Source organism: Tursiops truncatus, chromosome 18 (assembly GCF_011762595.2).
Source record: "Tursiops truncatus isolate mTurTru1 chromosome 18, mTurTru1.mat.Y, whole genome shotgun sequence".
NCBI lineage: Eukaryota > Metazoa > Chordata > Mammalia > Artiodactyla > Delphinidae > Tursiops > Tursiops truncatus.
The window spans coordinates 16,563,853-16,576,458 of record NC_047051.1 but is presented as its reverse complement, the minus strand read 5'-3'; the positions used below and the strand labels follow the sequence as shown (position 1 = coordinate 16,576,458).

General features: G+C 43.2%; 1 protein-coding gene across 1 annotated transcript in view; it reads right to left on the bottom strand.

The window, feature by feature from the left end:
- LOC101315484 (guanylate cyclase soluble subunit beta-2-like) overlaps nt 1–4,784 on the bottom strand; it is a 37,689-nt gene extending 32,905 nt beyond the window's left edge. Inside the window, 2 exon segments of the mRNA XM_033843866.2 lie at nt 2,962–3,056; nt 4,678–4,784. Of these exon segments, the coding sequence (XP_033699757.2) occupies nt 2,962–3,056; nt 4,678–4,784 (202 nt within the window).
- Between the last annotated feature and the right edge of the window lie 7,822 nt (nt 4,785–12,606).

Genomic DNA, 12,606 nt, shown 5'->3' with positions numbered 1-12,606 from the left:
TGCGTTTCACTACTGGTTTCTTAGCGAGCGAAGTCTAGACGGGCACGACTGTGTCCAATGGCTGTTGTGTGTTGTTTTGAATTTTGTCACTTCAGATCACTAATAACCCACTTACAGACTAAGTAGGCACTTATTCATATACAGAACAATTCTTATGCAAGGCTCAACCTGCCATCTGGTCCCATCCTGAATTATGCTAATTAGAAAGCACAGAGCTATGCAGTGGCAGAGTGGTCTGGAAAAGTCCCAACAATTGCTTAAAGGTAGAGAAACGGCATTCTGGAGCCCACTTGGAAGGCAAAGCACTAACGAGTGGTAATGGAGCGTGCTTTTTTCTTTGTCTAAGGGAAGAGTTTGTCTCAATTGACGAGTGTCTTTTATTAAACAGTGAAATGCCCTTCCTGCAGACTTCTTTCCTTCGGCAGGGATTTGCTCTCTCTGATTCATGGGAGATACATGTTAGACATGATAGATAGAAAGATAGAAAGATAGATGATAGATAGATAGAAAGATAGATAGATAGATAGATGATAGATAGATAGGCAGGTAGATGTACAACCAGGGCACTCACCCAGGTCTCTCTGATTCCAAAGCCTTTGCTAGAGATGTAGTCAGTCTATATATCTATATCTGTATCTATGTCTGTATCTATTTCTATCAATAGATAGATAGATGTGGAGAGAAACTACACAGCCTATACTTCCCAGGGCCATCCTGTCTCCAAGTCTCAAGCATGTGTTTACTCAGATTTGAATCTCAGCTTTTGATTTGAAAAATGCATTCACTGTTCTTATATACCATTTCAGGGATAGGTCAACAGATGTCGTTGAGATAAACAAGAAGAAAACACCCTTCTGATTTTCAAAGCCGGACAGATAGAAATCACAGCGGTAGACTTTGGCCTTTGGTAGAAAGGTGGTGTGAGTCAGACCACACATTGGTCTATAAACTTGTTGCTGCCTCTGAACGTATTAGTTGGTTTGGAACTGTGAATGCACTGCGGCAGGTGTGTGACAGGGTCTCTCTGCTAAAGGTACTGCTACACCACATGGTGTCCACAATCATACATAGTTACAAAAACAGCCTGGGCATGATATTAGACGTATGTAGCATTTCCTTCTGGACATATAAAAACTTATTAGATTCCGGTACTGGTCTGTCAGGGCTGCCTTAACTACATACTGTAGACTGGAGGGCTTTGGACTTCTGGCCTCCACAACTATGGGAGAATAAATTTCTGTTATTTGAAGCCACCCAATTTGTGGTACTTTGTTAAGGCAGCCCTCGGAAATCAATACAGAGGGAAGGAAGGGAGGAGATTTTTTTGAGAACTTATTATACACCAGGTACCACATTTGGTATATTCCACATATATTATCTCATTTAATCCTCAAAACAACTCTGAAGGGTAGATCTTATAATTATTCTCATTTGAACAGTGAAAACTATGACGGAATAAGTTAGTTGTCCTCGGTCCTTAAACTAGAAAGGCAAAGAGCTAACGTCTCTCTTTGTCCTGTAGCTGTGCCCCTTAGTGCCTGGGGAGTGAGCAAGTTAATATAATAAACCATCCCTTGCTGATATATCCATTCTGGGAGTACATGTGCATTGTAAATGGGACCATCCATATATTGTCCCCCCAGTTATGACCCTGTCAATGGCATTTTAGTGTCTGGGCAGATGGCAAGATGTCCCATGGCAGAGCAGATGAGGGAGAATGGCCCTCAGCACCCCACAAAGCACACCATATCCATTTCCAGAGAAACACAATGGGATTCTCAGTGCTGTTCTTTCTGACAGCCAGAAGTCATTGTGACGATCTATTTCAAAGATATAACAACATCTGTCAGAGACAACATCGAGGCCAAATATGACAGTGGTGTTGCAGATGATGAAACTCTGTGTTGCTCACAATTTTTGCCCATAAGACGCATAAGGTTACTCAAATGGAAAGGATGAGTTACCAGGTTGGGGTGGGTCTGAAATCCAATACGACTGCAGTCCTTATAGGAAGAGGGAAATTTGGACCTAGAGACATAGACACACAGGGGAAAGGTGGCCCTATGAAGACGGAAGCAGAGATTGGAAGTATGCCATCACAAGGAACACTTGGGGTCACCAGGACCTGGAAGAGGAAGGATTCTTCCCTAGAACCTTCAGAGGGAGCTTGGCCCTGCTGGCAACTTGATTTCACACTTCTGGGCCCTGAGCTATGATAGAATAAATTTCTGTTGTTGAAGCCACCCAGTTAGTAGTACCGTTGATGCTCATTATTTGTAGATCCGTATTTGCAAATTTACCTACTCCCTAAAGTGTACTTGTAACCCCCAAATCAATACTCATCAGAGCTTTCGTGGTCATTCGTGGATGTGTACAGAGCAGGGAAAAAAGTGAGCCACCGAACATGCATGTTTCTGGCTAAGGTCACAGGAGGCAATGCTCTGCGTTCTGGACTCGGTTCTCAGACTATAAACAGGTGTCCTCTCGGCAACCTATGTAGTACTACGTTTTTGCATTTTTGTTCTTTTTGTTGGTCAGCTGTTTAAAATGCTCCAAAGCCTGGTGCTGAAGTGCTGTCCAGTGTCCTAATCACAGGAAGGCTGTGATGTGCCTTACAGAGAAAATACATGCCTTAGATAAGCTTCATTCCGGCACGAGTTACAGTGCTGTTGGCCGTGAGTTCAATGTTAATGAATCAACAATACATATGGAAAAATGTGTCTTTAAACAGACACACACACAAAATAAGATTATGTATTTATGAGTTATGCAAATGAAAATGGTTGTGGCCAGAGGCTCTCAGGAACCTAACCTTATCTTTCCTATAGGAACAATGGCTCAGTATTTGCTAATTCAGTGTTTGTAAACTTTACAGACCAGAACTACCGCAAATAATGAGAACTGAACATACTTTGCTACAGCAGCCCCAGGAAGCCAAAAAAAAGCCCTATTCAGACTTACCAAGAACCTTGCAAGCCTCTTGGATGAGCTTAATGGTGATGACGTCATCATACACTGTGTAAGTCATGAAGGCATCCTGCACTTCTGCAGAAGCTCTGAAAGATAAATCAAGGTGCAATGGAAATCCAGCAACTGGAGCTTTGCCCCAGGAATATATCCACCGACCTAGCAAGATATAGAAAGAACACTCCTGATCATAAGGGATGGGAAGCATTAGAGTGTTTGGGTGTCAGCTCTTCAAAGAAGCCTTCCCTGGAGCCCAGTTTGGATCAAGAGCTCCCTTCTTGAGTACCCACAGCAGGCTATGAGTTTCCCCAACTTCTATCCAGATTATTGGTCTTATCCTCTAGACTGGGTTCCTTGATTGTGATTTTTATTGTGACACCTTTGAAGACCCTGCAGACAGCAGTGTGCTTGGCATGTGTTAAGAACCTAATACATGGTAGTGAACTTGGAGCTCTGTGGTCATGGAGCCTCCTTCTCTGAAGCAGGTAGAGTAGCTCACGGTTTTACACTGTGCTTGGCTGGGTTGTAGGAGTTACTGCTGGACTTTGGTCTTGCAACAGCTAACCAGACCTGGTGAAGAGAGGCTTAACCTGGGAGTCAGAAGGTTTGCACTCTTGGCTTGGCTCTTGTGTGAATCACTGAAGTGTAGTTAGCAATTCAGTCAACTTAGGGGGAAGGAGGCAGGTCAGGGAATGCTTCTCTGAGACAGGGAGGTTTCATTGGAACTGAGGAATGGTTAGGCCAAGAGGAGCATTCTGGACACAGAGAATGTGCTTCGTGGCAGCAGAGAGCACATTTGAAGGGCAGCGAAGAGTACAGAACATTTGAGTTGATCCCAGAACACACCATAGAATCTCGGAATTGGGGGAGGTGAGAAATTTCCTAATTGTGCAATTTCCCACCTTATAACTCAGTTTCTTCCTAACAAGAATCTCACTTCCCTGCAAGGCAGTACATTCTATTCACAGACTACTCTCTCTGAAAGAAGGTTCTTTCTTAAGTTGAGCTGAAACCTACTTCTGAGCCCTATTAATACCTTCTATTTGTTGAGCATCTGCTTTTGGCCACAGATGACAGATTATTTCTAATGACCCCTTGTACTGTTGAGGAAACTGATGCTCAGAGAGGTTAGGGTCTTGCCAGCATCAGCCAGTGGACAAATGAAGGATCTCTGAAGACCACATACATCCTGCATTTTGCTGCTGCTACTGGCCTTAGTTCTGCCCTTAGGGGAAAGGCAAACTGGGCTGTTCCCACCTCCAGATACCTAGCCCTCTGTATTTGAAGATCCTTACTCACTCCTAAATCTTTAAATTTTTCTCCTTTATCTTTCTGGAATTCATCTTCTTCACTGCAAAATACGGTAACGATAACTGTCCCACCTTTCTGACAGGAGTATGGATAAGGATAGAAGAGGATGACCAAAGGGAGAGAGCTTGGGGAAAATGAGAAACGCCACCTCATGTGCCAGGAGGAGCTGCAATAGTACTGAGGACACAGAGGTGGCCTGGGAAACTGGGGAGTGACTCGGGGTGGGAGGCAGGACACTGTCCCAGGCCCATCCTGACACAAATGAGCTCTGAGGGAAAAATCACTCCCTCTCTTTAGGCCTCAGTTCCTTATCTGTAAAATAAAGGAAGTGGTTGGTGAATTCAGTGTTCCTCAACCATGTTTTCAATCCATGTTCCTCCTCTTCATATACATACTCACTGGGGATTCTCAGACAGCCCCAGGGGCCCTGACCTGCGGTCATACATGACTGAACTAGAAGCTCCCTGAGTTTCCCTCTGTTTGTAAGGCTTCCTGCTCGGGTGCATGTCTGTACAGTGGTCCCTAAGCATCAGCAGATGCAGCTCTTCAGAGAAACTGGTGGGGCCCGGGGCAGATGGGGGATCTAAACCACCACCTCTCCCTTAAGTGGGGTGCTCTCTGCCATGTGGCCATCGCCCTCCACCTCCTCCCCAGGGCCTGTGGGCCTTTGTGAAAACACGTGCCCTGCTTCTGTGTCTATGAGCAAAATAGAAACGTAATGGGCAAGACCCATATTTAAACTTGGTGTGGTACCATGGTTTGTTCTGAAGGCCCCAGAAAGATTATGTCATTTCCAGGACCCTTGGAAATGGAACAAACTCTGTGGCATCCCCAGGCCTTTGGTGGGACCACCCATTCATACCTGTCTGGGTCTGGCAGCCTCTTCTTTCCCGTAGGCTGACCTCATAGCACTTTAGTGTCCAAGTGTGTATATGTTGCACATTTCTGGAATGCCAGACATGCCCAGACTGTTGTGATTACACAGAGATTGTCAGCCTTGTTTACTGATCCCAGGACCTTGCATCTAACACTTCGCACAGAGTCAGTGCGTGCTTACATATAGAGTCATTTGAATCGCTTTAGTGAAACAGTATGTTTACCAAGAATTAAAAAAATAAATAAGCCAACTGATATCTTTCTAATGAGATGGCAAAGCCTCTGGTTAGAAGAGAAGGAGAGAAAAATGGCCATCAGAAAACATGTTAAAAGGGATTGGGGATTGGAAAATCAATGAGTGCGGGAAACGAAGTGAAAGGTCAGTGTTTCCAGCTCAAAAAAGAGCAGAGTATTTCACGTAACACGAAAAGTGCCAACGACGTAGGTGGTCACATAGACACATACTCAGGAGATCCTGCGAGTCAATATTTAACTAAAACAGTCAGCCATTAACTGTATGTTCCTCTTTAGCTGGTTCCAGCTAATGATACCCAAAATATCTGGGCAGGAAACCACGGCCAGGCTGCCTCTTCCAGGATAACTTGGGGAGCAAAATAAACGTACAGATTCCTGGCCCCTGGAGGTGGTGTCTGGAAATTCATATTTTTTTAACCGCTTGTCTCTGATGACTCTCCAGGCTTGGACACCACTGCTCAGAAACACTTTCTAGGATTCAATCTGGCAAGGCAAAGGATTACAAATTGTAGATCTTACATTGTTCGACATGACTAAACTGATGTAATGGTTTCTAAGAGTCCAGAGTGAGCCGTAAAGCCCACAGGAAAAATAAATAGCATTCTGTAGCCAGTTTCAGGCCAAGAAAATGGGATTGATTCTAAAGCATGGGAAATTGTTCCTCCATGAGTTCCCTTATGGCAGGTGGGGAATTCATATTAACAAATCTGAGTGTCACCGCGTGACCCAAGGTATAGCTGGGGAAGGGGAGGTGCTGAGAACTGGTGGGGGAGGAGGGGTGTTGTCCTAGTGTCGTGGCCATCTGCTATTTGGAAGACGCAGCAGCCTGTCACCCAGCCAGTCGTCTGGCTGGTGTCCACAGCTCCCCAGGCTTTCATGACAAGTCCAGACTTCTTGGGTTGATGCAGAGAGTCCTCCATGACCTAACACCTGGACCACCCCCACTTCTCTCCTCCAGACTCCCCTCTAGCCGTTCCTCCAGCTACTCAGAATTCCAGCCATGCCCATTCTTCCTCCCTCCCTTCCCACAGACTCTCCCTCCGTGGGAAGGGCCCTCACTCCCTCTTATCTGGCTAACTTTTGTTCCTCCTTCCCAGCTCAGCCTAAGAATCACTGACCCTGGTGGTTCTGAGCAACAGTCAGATGCAGGCATCCCTCCTCAGAGCCCAGAGCCTCCCCGTGTTTACCTGCCTTAACACTGGCTGCAAGTGGAGGCTTGGATTTACCTGTCCAAATGCTCCCTAGACTACAGAGTCCCAAAGGGCAGGGGATGTCATTTGACTTCATATCTTCAACACCTACCATGGTACCTGGCACACAATAGGGCCTGATGGATATTTATAAGAGAATTTAGCAGATGAGAGACACCTACCTTGACAGAGGCTCACACATTCCCTGCATGTGAGTCGGGAGACCTGGGAGCTAATCCTGGTTCTGCCATAATGCAGCTGGATAACTTGGAACAGATCTCACTGTGCCTCCATTTCTTCATCTTTATAATGATAGCATTGGGTTAGGTCAACGTTTCCATGGAGATTTTGAGGTCCATCCCTCCCCTCTCGTGCCCTCCACTCTCCCCAGCCAGCACATGACATGATTCACTGAGAAAGACTCTGATGCGTCAACCAGCAGTTCTCAAACTGTGTTCCATGGAACCCCTGTGGGTCCCTAAGATGCTTTTAGGGGTCCATGAGTTCAAAACCACTTTCATAATAAAATCAAGACATTATTTGCCCTCTTCACTGGTTGATATTTGTGCTAATGGTACAAAAGCATTGGTGGGTAAACAACTGGTGCCTTAGCATGAATAGCAGTGGCATTAATCTGTACTAAGTAGCCACTGAATTCTTCACTGCCACACATTCATGGTTTAAAAAAGACAAAAGAGGAAAGGTCAGCTTCACTTCAGATCATCCTTTATGACGCAGTAAAAATTATGTCTTATTAAATCTTGGCCTTGAGTACACATCTTCTGACCATTCTGCATGACAAAGTAGGAAGCATGTGTACACAGAAAGCACTTTGCTGTATACAGAAGTGTAGAGGGTCACCTCAAGGAAAAGCACTTCTGCAATTGTTTTTGTGAGCTGAATTAGCCACTTTTTTCATGGAACATCATTTCTACTTGAAAGAACCGCTGATAGACAAATAACGGTTACTCAGACAGACATTTTCTTAAGAAAAGAACAAAGTTAGCTTGTCATTTCAAGGAAAGTAACTGACAGAATTTGTTGCCAATGATCAAACTCAAGCTTTCAAGTGAAAATTGGAATTTTGGAAAACTTGCATCTGCTACTGTGAGCTCATTAGCTCCCCAATTCTAAGAGGCTTTGGTGAGATTGTGGTGATATTGACAAATGTGATTTTGATATTGTATAATGTACTGTATCATGTCAACATTCATAAGATCTGCATAACTCAAGGAGCTAGTATTTTCCAAATGGCAAATGCACGACAGCTCAAAACGATGATAAAAGATTTATTTCAAAGGGTAACACAGGCCATGGGACTTGCACATAACAGAGTACAAAAAGGGCCGTTGGTGTGGTTTCACACTCAATATTGTAACAGATCTTTGAGAAACAACCACTTGTGGAGCTTTGGTGGGGTTCAAACGATTCACCACAATTATCTAAAAAGAGCATTAAAATACTTCGTCCTATATTTTCATCATATAGTTCAACCAAAACCACAGATCACAGCAAACAGGGTATGGAAGAGAATATCCAACTATCTTCTAGCAATTCAAATGTTAAAGTGATTTGCGAAAATCTGAAAAGAGTGACATTTCAATTTTCTCCCTAATTTTTTTATTTGGATAATGCAGTTATTTTTCATAAATATAATATTTATGCTGACATGTAATAGGTTTATTATTGTATTTTTAGATCAATTAATAAATGACTATTTTTTAAAGTTTCTCAGTTTAAATTTCTAATATAGTAAATGCCAATAAATGAACACAAGTCCTTGGGGTTTTTAATAATTTTTAGGAGTAAAAAGGCTACCTGAGACAAAAATGTTTGAGAATTTCTCGTTTACACCCAGAGTGAATCAGATTTACTTTTGAAGCCAACAAGGCTGAAGCTGCTAGGGAGGAATCAACCCTGCCCAGCCCCCTCTACCTTGGAGCCATCCCCAGCATGGACGGGGCATCCCTGTGTGCCCTGATGGTGGTCCTGGGTGCCTGTGGGAGGGACTTCTGGTCACCCAGCCCCCAAGGGCCACCTTCCCCTGGAAGACTCAACAAGCATCCAGACCTTAATGTGACCCCCAAAAAAGACATCCAAAGGAAAGGCCGCAGTCCCTTAACTGGGGACCATCTCATCCCAGAGAACTTGATAGAAGGTGGGGGAAGAAGCGGGGAGACAGGTAGAGATGAAGGGCTGGCCTTCTCCTGGGACTTGCTACCAGGAAAGAAGCATGCCTTGGTAGGAAACAGCTGAGAAAGTTATAGATGTACAGAGAGAAATTTGTCTAAGCTATCAATACAAATAAAACATAAAAATAATTTTCAGCCAGCCATGTCAGAGGAATATTCATTCTACTCTTTTTATGGAAAATGATCTTATTAAATCATTGTCATATGAATGGGCAAACCAAAAGCCGCCAAAGATGTGAGTAAAAATGTTATAAAAGTGGATCAATAGTTAATTAATGATAGTAATAATAAATAAACTTTACCTCTGGGGCCTTTGATGTTTTGTTATCTGTCAGCTTTTAATTTTTTTCTCATTCTAAATAAGTGCTCACTTTTGTAGCTACATGTTTATCTGTAATTTTATATTCTTTTTTAAAGGAGGCTCTCCAAATTATAGAAGCTTCAAGACCTATAATATCTGTTTTCACCCGTGTTAAATTTATCTTCTATATCTTCCCACTGAACAAAAATATTTTTCAAGTTTTACTTTCAATGGTCTTTACTAGAAAAACAATTTCTATTATATATATAAGAATATAATATTAAATAGGTATTTTAAAATTTTCTAAGCCCTTGAATATTCTGATATGATCTTTGGGGAATAAGTCCCCCCAGTTGCGATATCCTAACCAAACTGATTTCTCAGGGCCCTTCTAGTTCTGATGACCTATGATTTCAGGGAGCTAGACAAACCAGCAAACACATCCATGGCCAGAAATGGAGGATGAGTTACACGACAGGCAGCGTTCCTGGATAGAAGTTTAAAAATAGAAACTCTTGGCTTTCAACTACTTTTAAACTAGACATTATTTACGGAAAAAGTAGGGAACTTGGAGGGAGGGGGCGCTCTCGGTCTCTAAGGAAGGCTTGAGAGGCTCAGTGAGTCAATGGGAACAGAGGAAGTAAAGAAGAAGGGACATGAATGGGAACGATCCTGATTATTTCTTACTCAAATAGTTTTTCAGTAGATTTGAAGGGATGCTTTTCAAGTTGTCAAAAGGTTAGGAGCATTTCTCATTCAGTAAGAACAAAAAGCCTAGAATGTATAGGCAGGGACCCTTGACTTTAGGTCATAGAGCTCTTGGAGATTCTGATGGATACTATAGACCTTCTCCCCAGAAAATACATGTAGACACATGTACACATTTTCATAGATGATTTCAGAGGTTCTCAGACCCTCCCAAGCCCATTCAAAAACCTCCAGTTAAGAAGTCCTGACCCTGAGAGAAGCCATGTAATTCCACCCACCTCTCCCTAAATGGATTGGTTTGGGCTTGGTAGTCATCACCCACCTACCATTCATGAATTTACCTCCCCTTCACACATACATCAGTCATCCCTTCTCCACGCATTGTTTACGCAGCGGAGAAGATATGCCAATCACGGTGGCGCTACACATAACTCTTCTTAGGGACCCTCCCTTCCAAAGTACACCTGATTGGGCTTGGTGTGGGCACCTGACCAAAGCTGGCCCATCAAATCCTGCCTTGGAGCATCTGGAGTTGAGACACTGAGAAACTGAGTCAATCAGGTGATGGTAATCTCTTGAGTCAAAAGGACATATAGAAAAGTTTGAAAGAAACAGAAATTAAGAGACTTGCAGAGAGAGCCAGGAGAAGGGAGTAAATATGAAGAGAGACACAGAAATGGAGCAAGTCCTTCTGAACTTCCATTTCCTCTGAGGTCTCTCTGTACTTCCTGCAATGGAACTGTGTGAGTCCCCTGAATCCTTCACCTAACTCCTTTAAACTTCAGTTCACATGGTGAATCACTCATCCTTGAAAGCAAAATCCTGGACTAAGTTCTGCAACCAAAGTGCCAGACACTTCACCTATGTTAGCCATTTCAATCCTCATAAGTGCATAAGTGAGTCCCCTTCTTATCCCCATTCACATGCAAGGACACGGAGGCTCAGGGACCTCAGTAACCCACTGCAATTAGAATAAAATTTCAACTGCTTTCTGTCTCCTGCTCACCTATATTCTGATCCTTAGCGACTTCTCCACTTCCATCTTCTACCAGACTCTCACTTCAGTCACACTGAATTTCCTTCTGGGTCTCAAATTCACCAGACTCAGTCCGACCTCAGGACCTTTGCACTTGCTGTTCTCTTCACCTGGAACACATGTACCTCCCTGTCTCAAAGCTGGCTCCTCCCTGCGTTTCAGCTCAGATATTACCTTTGCAGAGAGGTCTTTTCTGATCACTTCAGGGAAACTGGCATGTTCTTTCTCTGGTCACTATCAAGGACCCTATACTTTTTATAGCACTTAGCCCAATCTGAAAGATTTTCTTTTATTTATTCTTTATTTACTTGTTTATAGTCTGCCATCCCACCATGGAATACACATTCTCAGAGAACAGAGCCCTCATCTGTTTCCTCCATCACTATTCCCAGGACCAGGAATTCTGGTTGGCATACACTAGGAGTTAAATAAATACTTGAGTAAATAAACTTCCCCGAGTCAAACAGCTAGTAAATGACCCAGGCAAAAAGTAAATGTTTATCTGATTCCAGGGGTCTTACTATACTTAATCTATTAGTTGTTTCTCACCGTTAAGTCTTGATAAAGGTTTTAGCCAGGAGGTTATGAAAGAGTGGTTCATAATTAGAAATCTATAAATCTAGGGCATATGAGAGGGAAATAAACAATGCAGACAAAGGAGGAGAAACGTCTGTTTCTGATTATTTCATATAAAATAAAAGTTATGTTGTAAAATCTGGAGACATACTTTACTTTACCTAATCGTTTCTTCTTAAAATTTCTGTAGGAATTGATGGGGTTTTCTTTTTTAGCTAAAATTCTATTTTAAAAGCACCAGGGAACTTGTTATTTCAACGTAGCCTGAAGGAGATCTTTGCACACAAATAACCTTGCCTTAATTTGCGTTTTATAAGTTGAGTTTTCTGCACTACAGGTTTTGTGTTTTTTTTAATGTGTTCTAATACGATGCAATTTTTGTCACTGGTTGAGCTTGTTAGATAGGCTTTTTGCTTTTGGTTTAAAGATGCATTTCCAATGCGATCACATAAGTGTCTAGTGCTCTACATACAAACACATCCTTTGAGATTCAGTTAAGCAGAAAATTGGTACTTCAAGATTAAAGAGGTGAAATCTAGTGATACAAACTCAGGACATGGCCCCGCCAGCTTCTTTGTCCCTGGACAAGTTCCTCTGATTCCCTGGCACCTTTCTGCACCTCTTGCTCAAATGTCCTGATCACCTTTGGTGCCTGTGGATGCCAAGGCTGGCCGTTTGTTTGGGGAGGCTGTGAGAAGTACCCCACTGGGGCAGGAAGAGAAAATGTACCATTTTCAGTGAGGTCACACCAAAGATCCAAAATGGAAAAAGCTTCTTCCATCTACTTACATATGGGAAGCTGGGGGTTTTTTCCCCTAGATTTGCAAAGATCCGTTGAATATCTCAACCAATCAAGATCCTGAGAGCTGGTCATGCTACGTCTGCTCCACATGTAAGGGTGGGCAGGAGGCCTTCTCTAAATAACACAACTCAGCTGCCTGTCATAGGCAGACAACGCCCTGTTTTACCTCCAATGATGTCTAAGTGCTCCAGCTACTTCTGGTTATTTTCACTTATTTCCAGAGCCCTGACCTCTCTCCTAGTCAGGACAGACTCTTCTGGGCCTCCAGCTGAGCTAAGGCTCAGCTGGTATAAGGTTCATCAATCAAAAATCAATCAACAAACGCCTATCCCTCCCTCCCTCTCCCAGGCCGGTCACTGGGGGTCCTCCAGGCAGGTGTGGACAATGGGTGT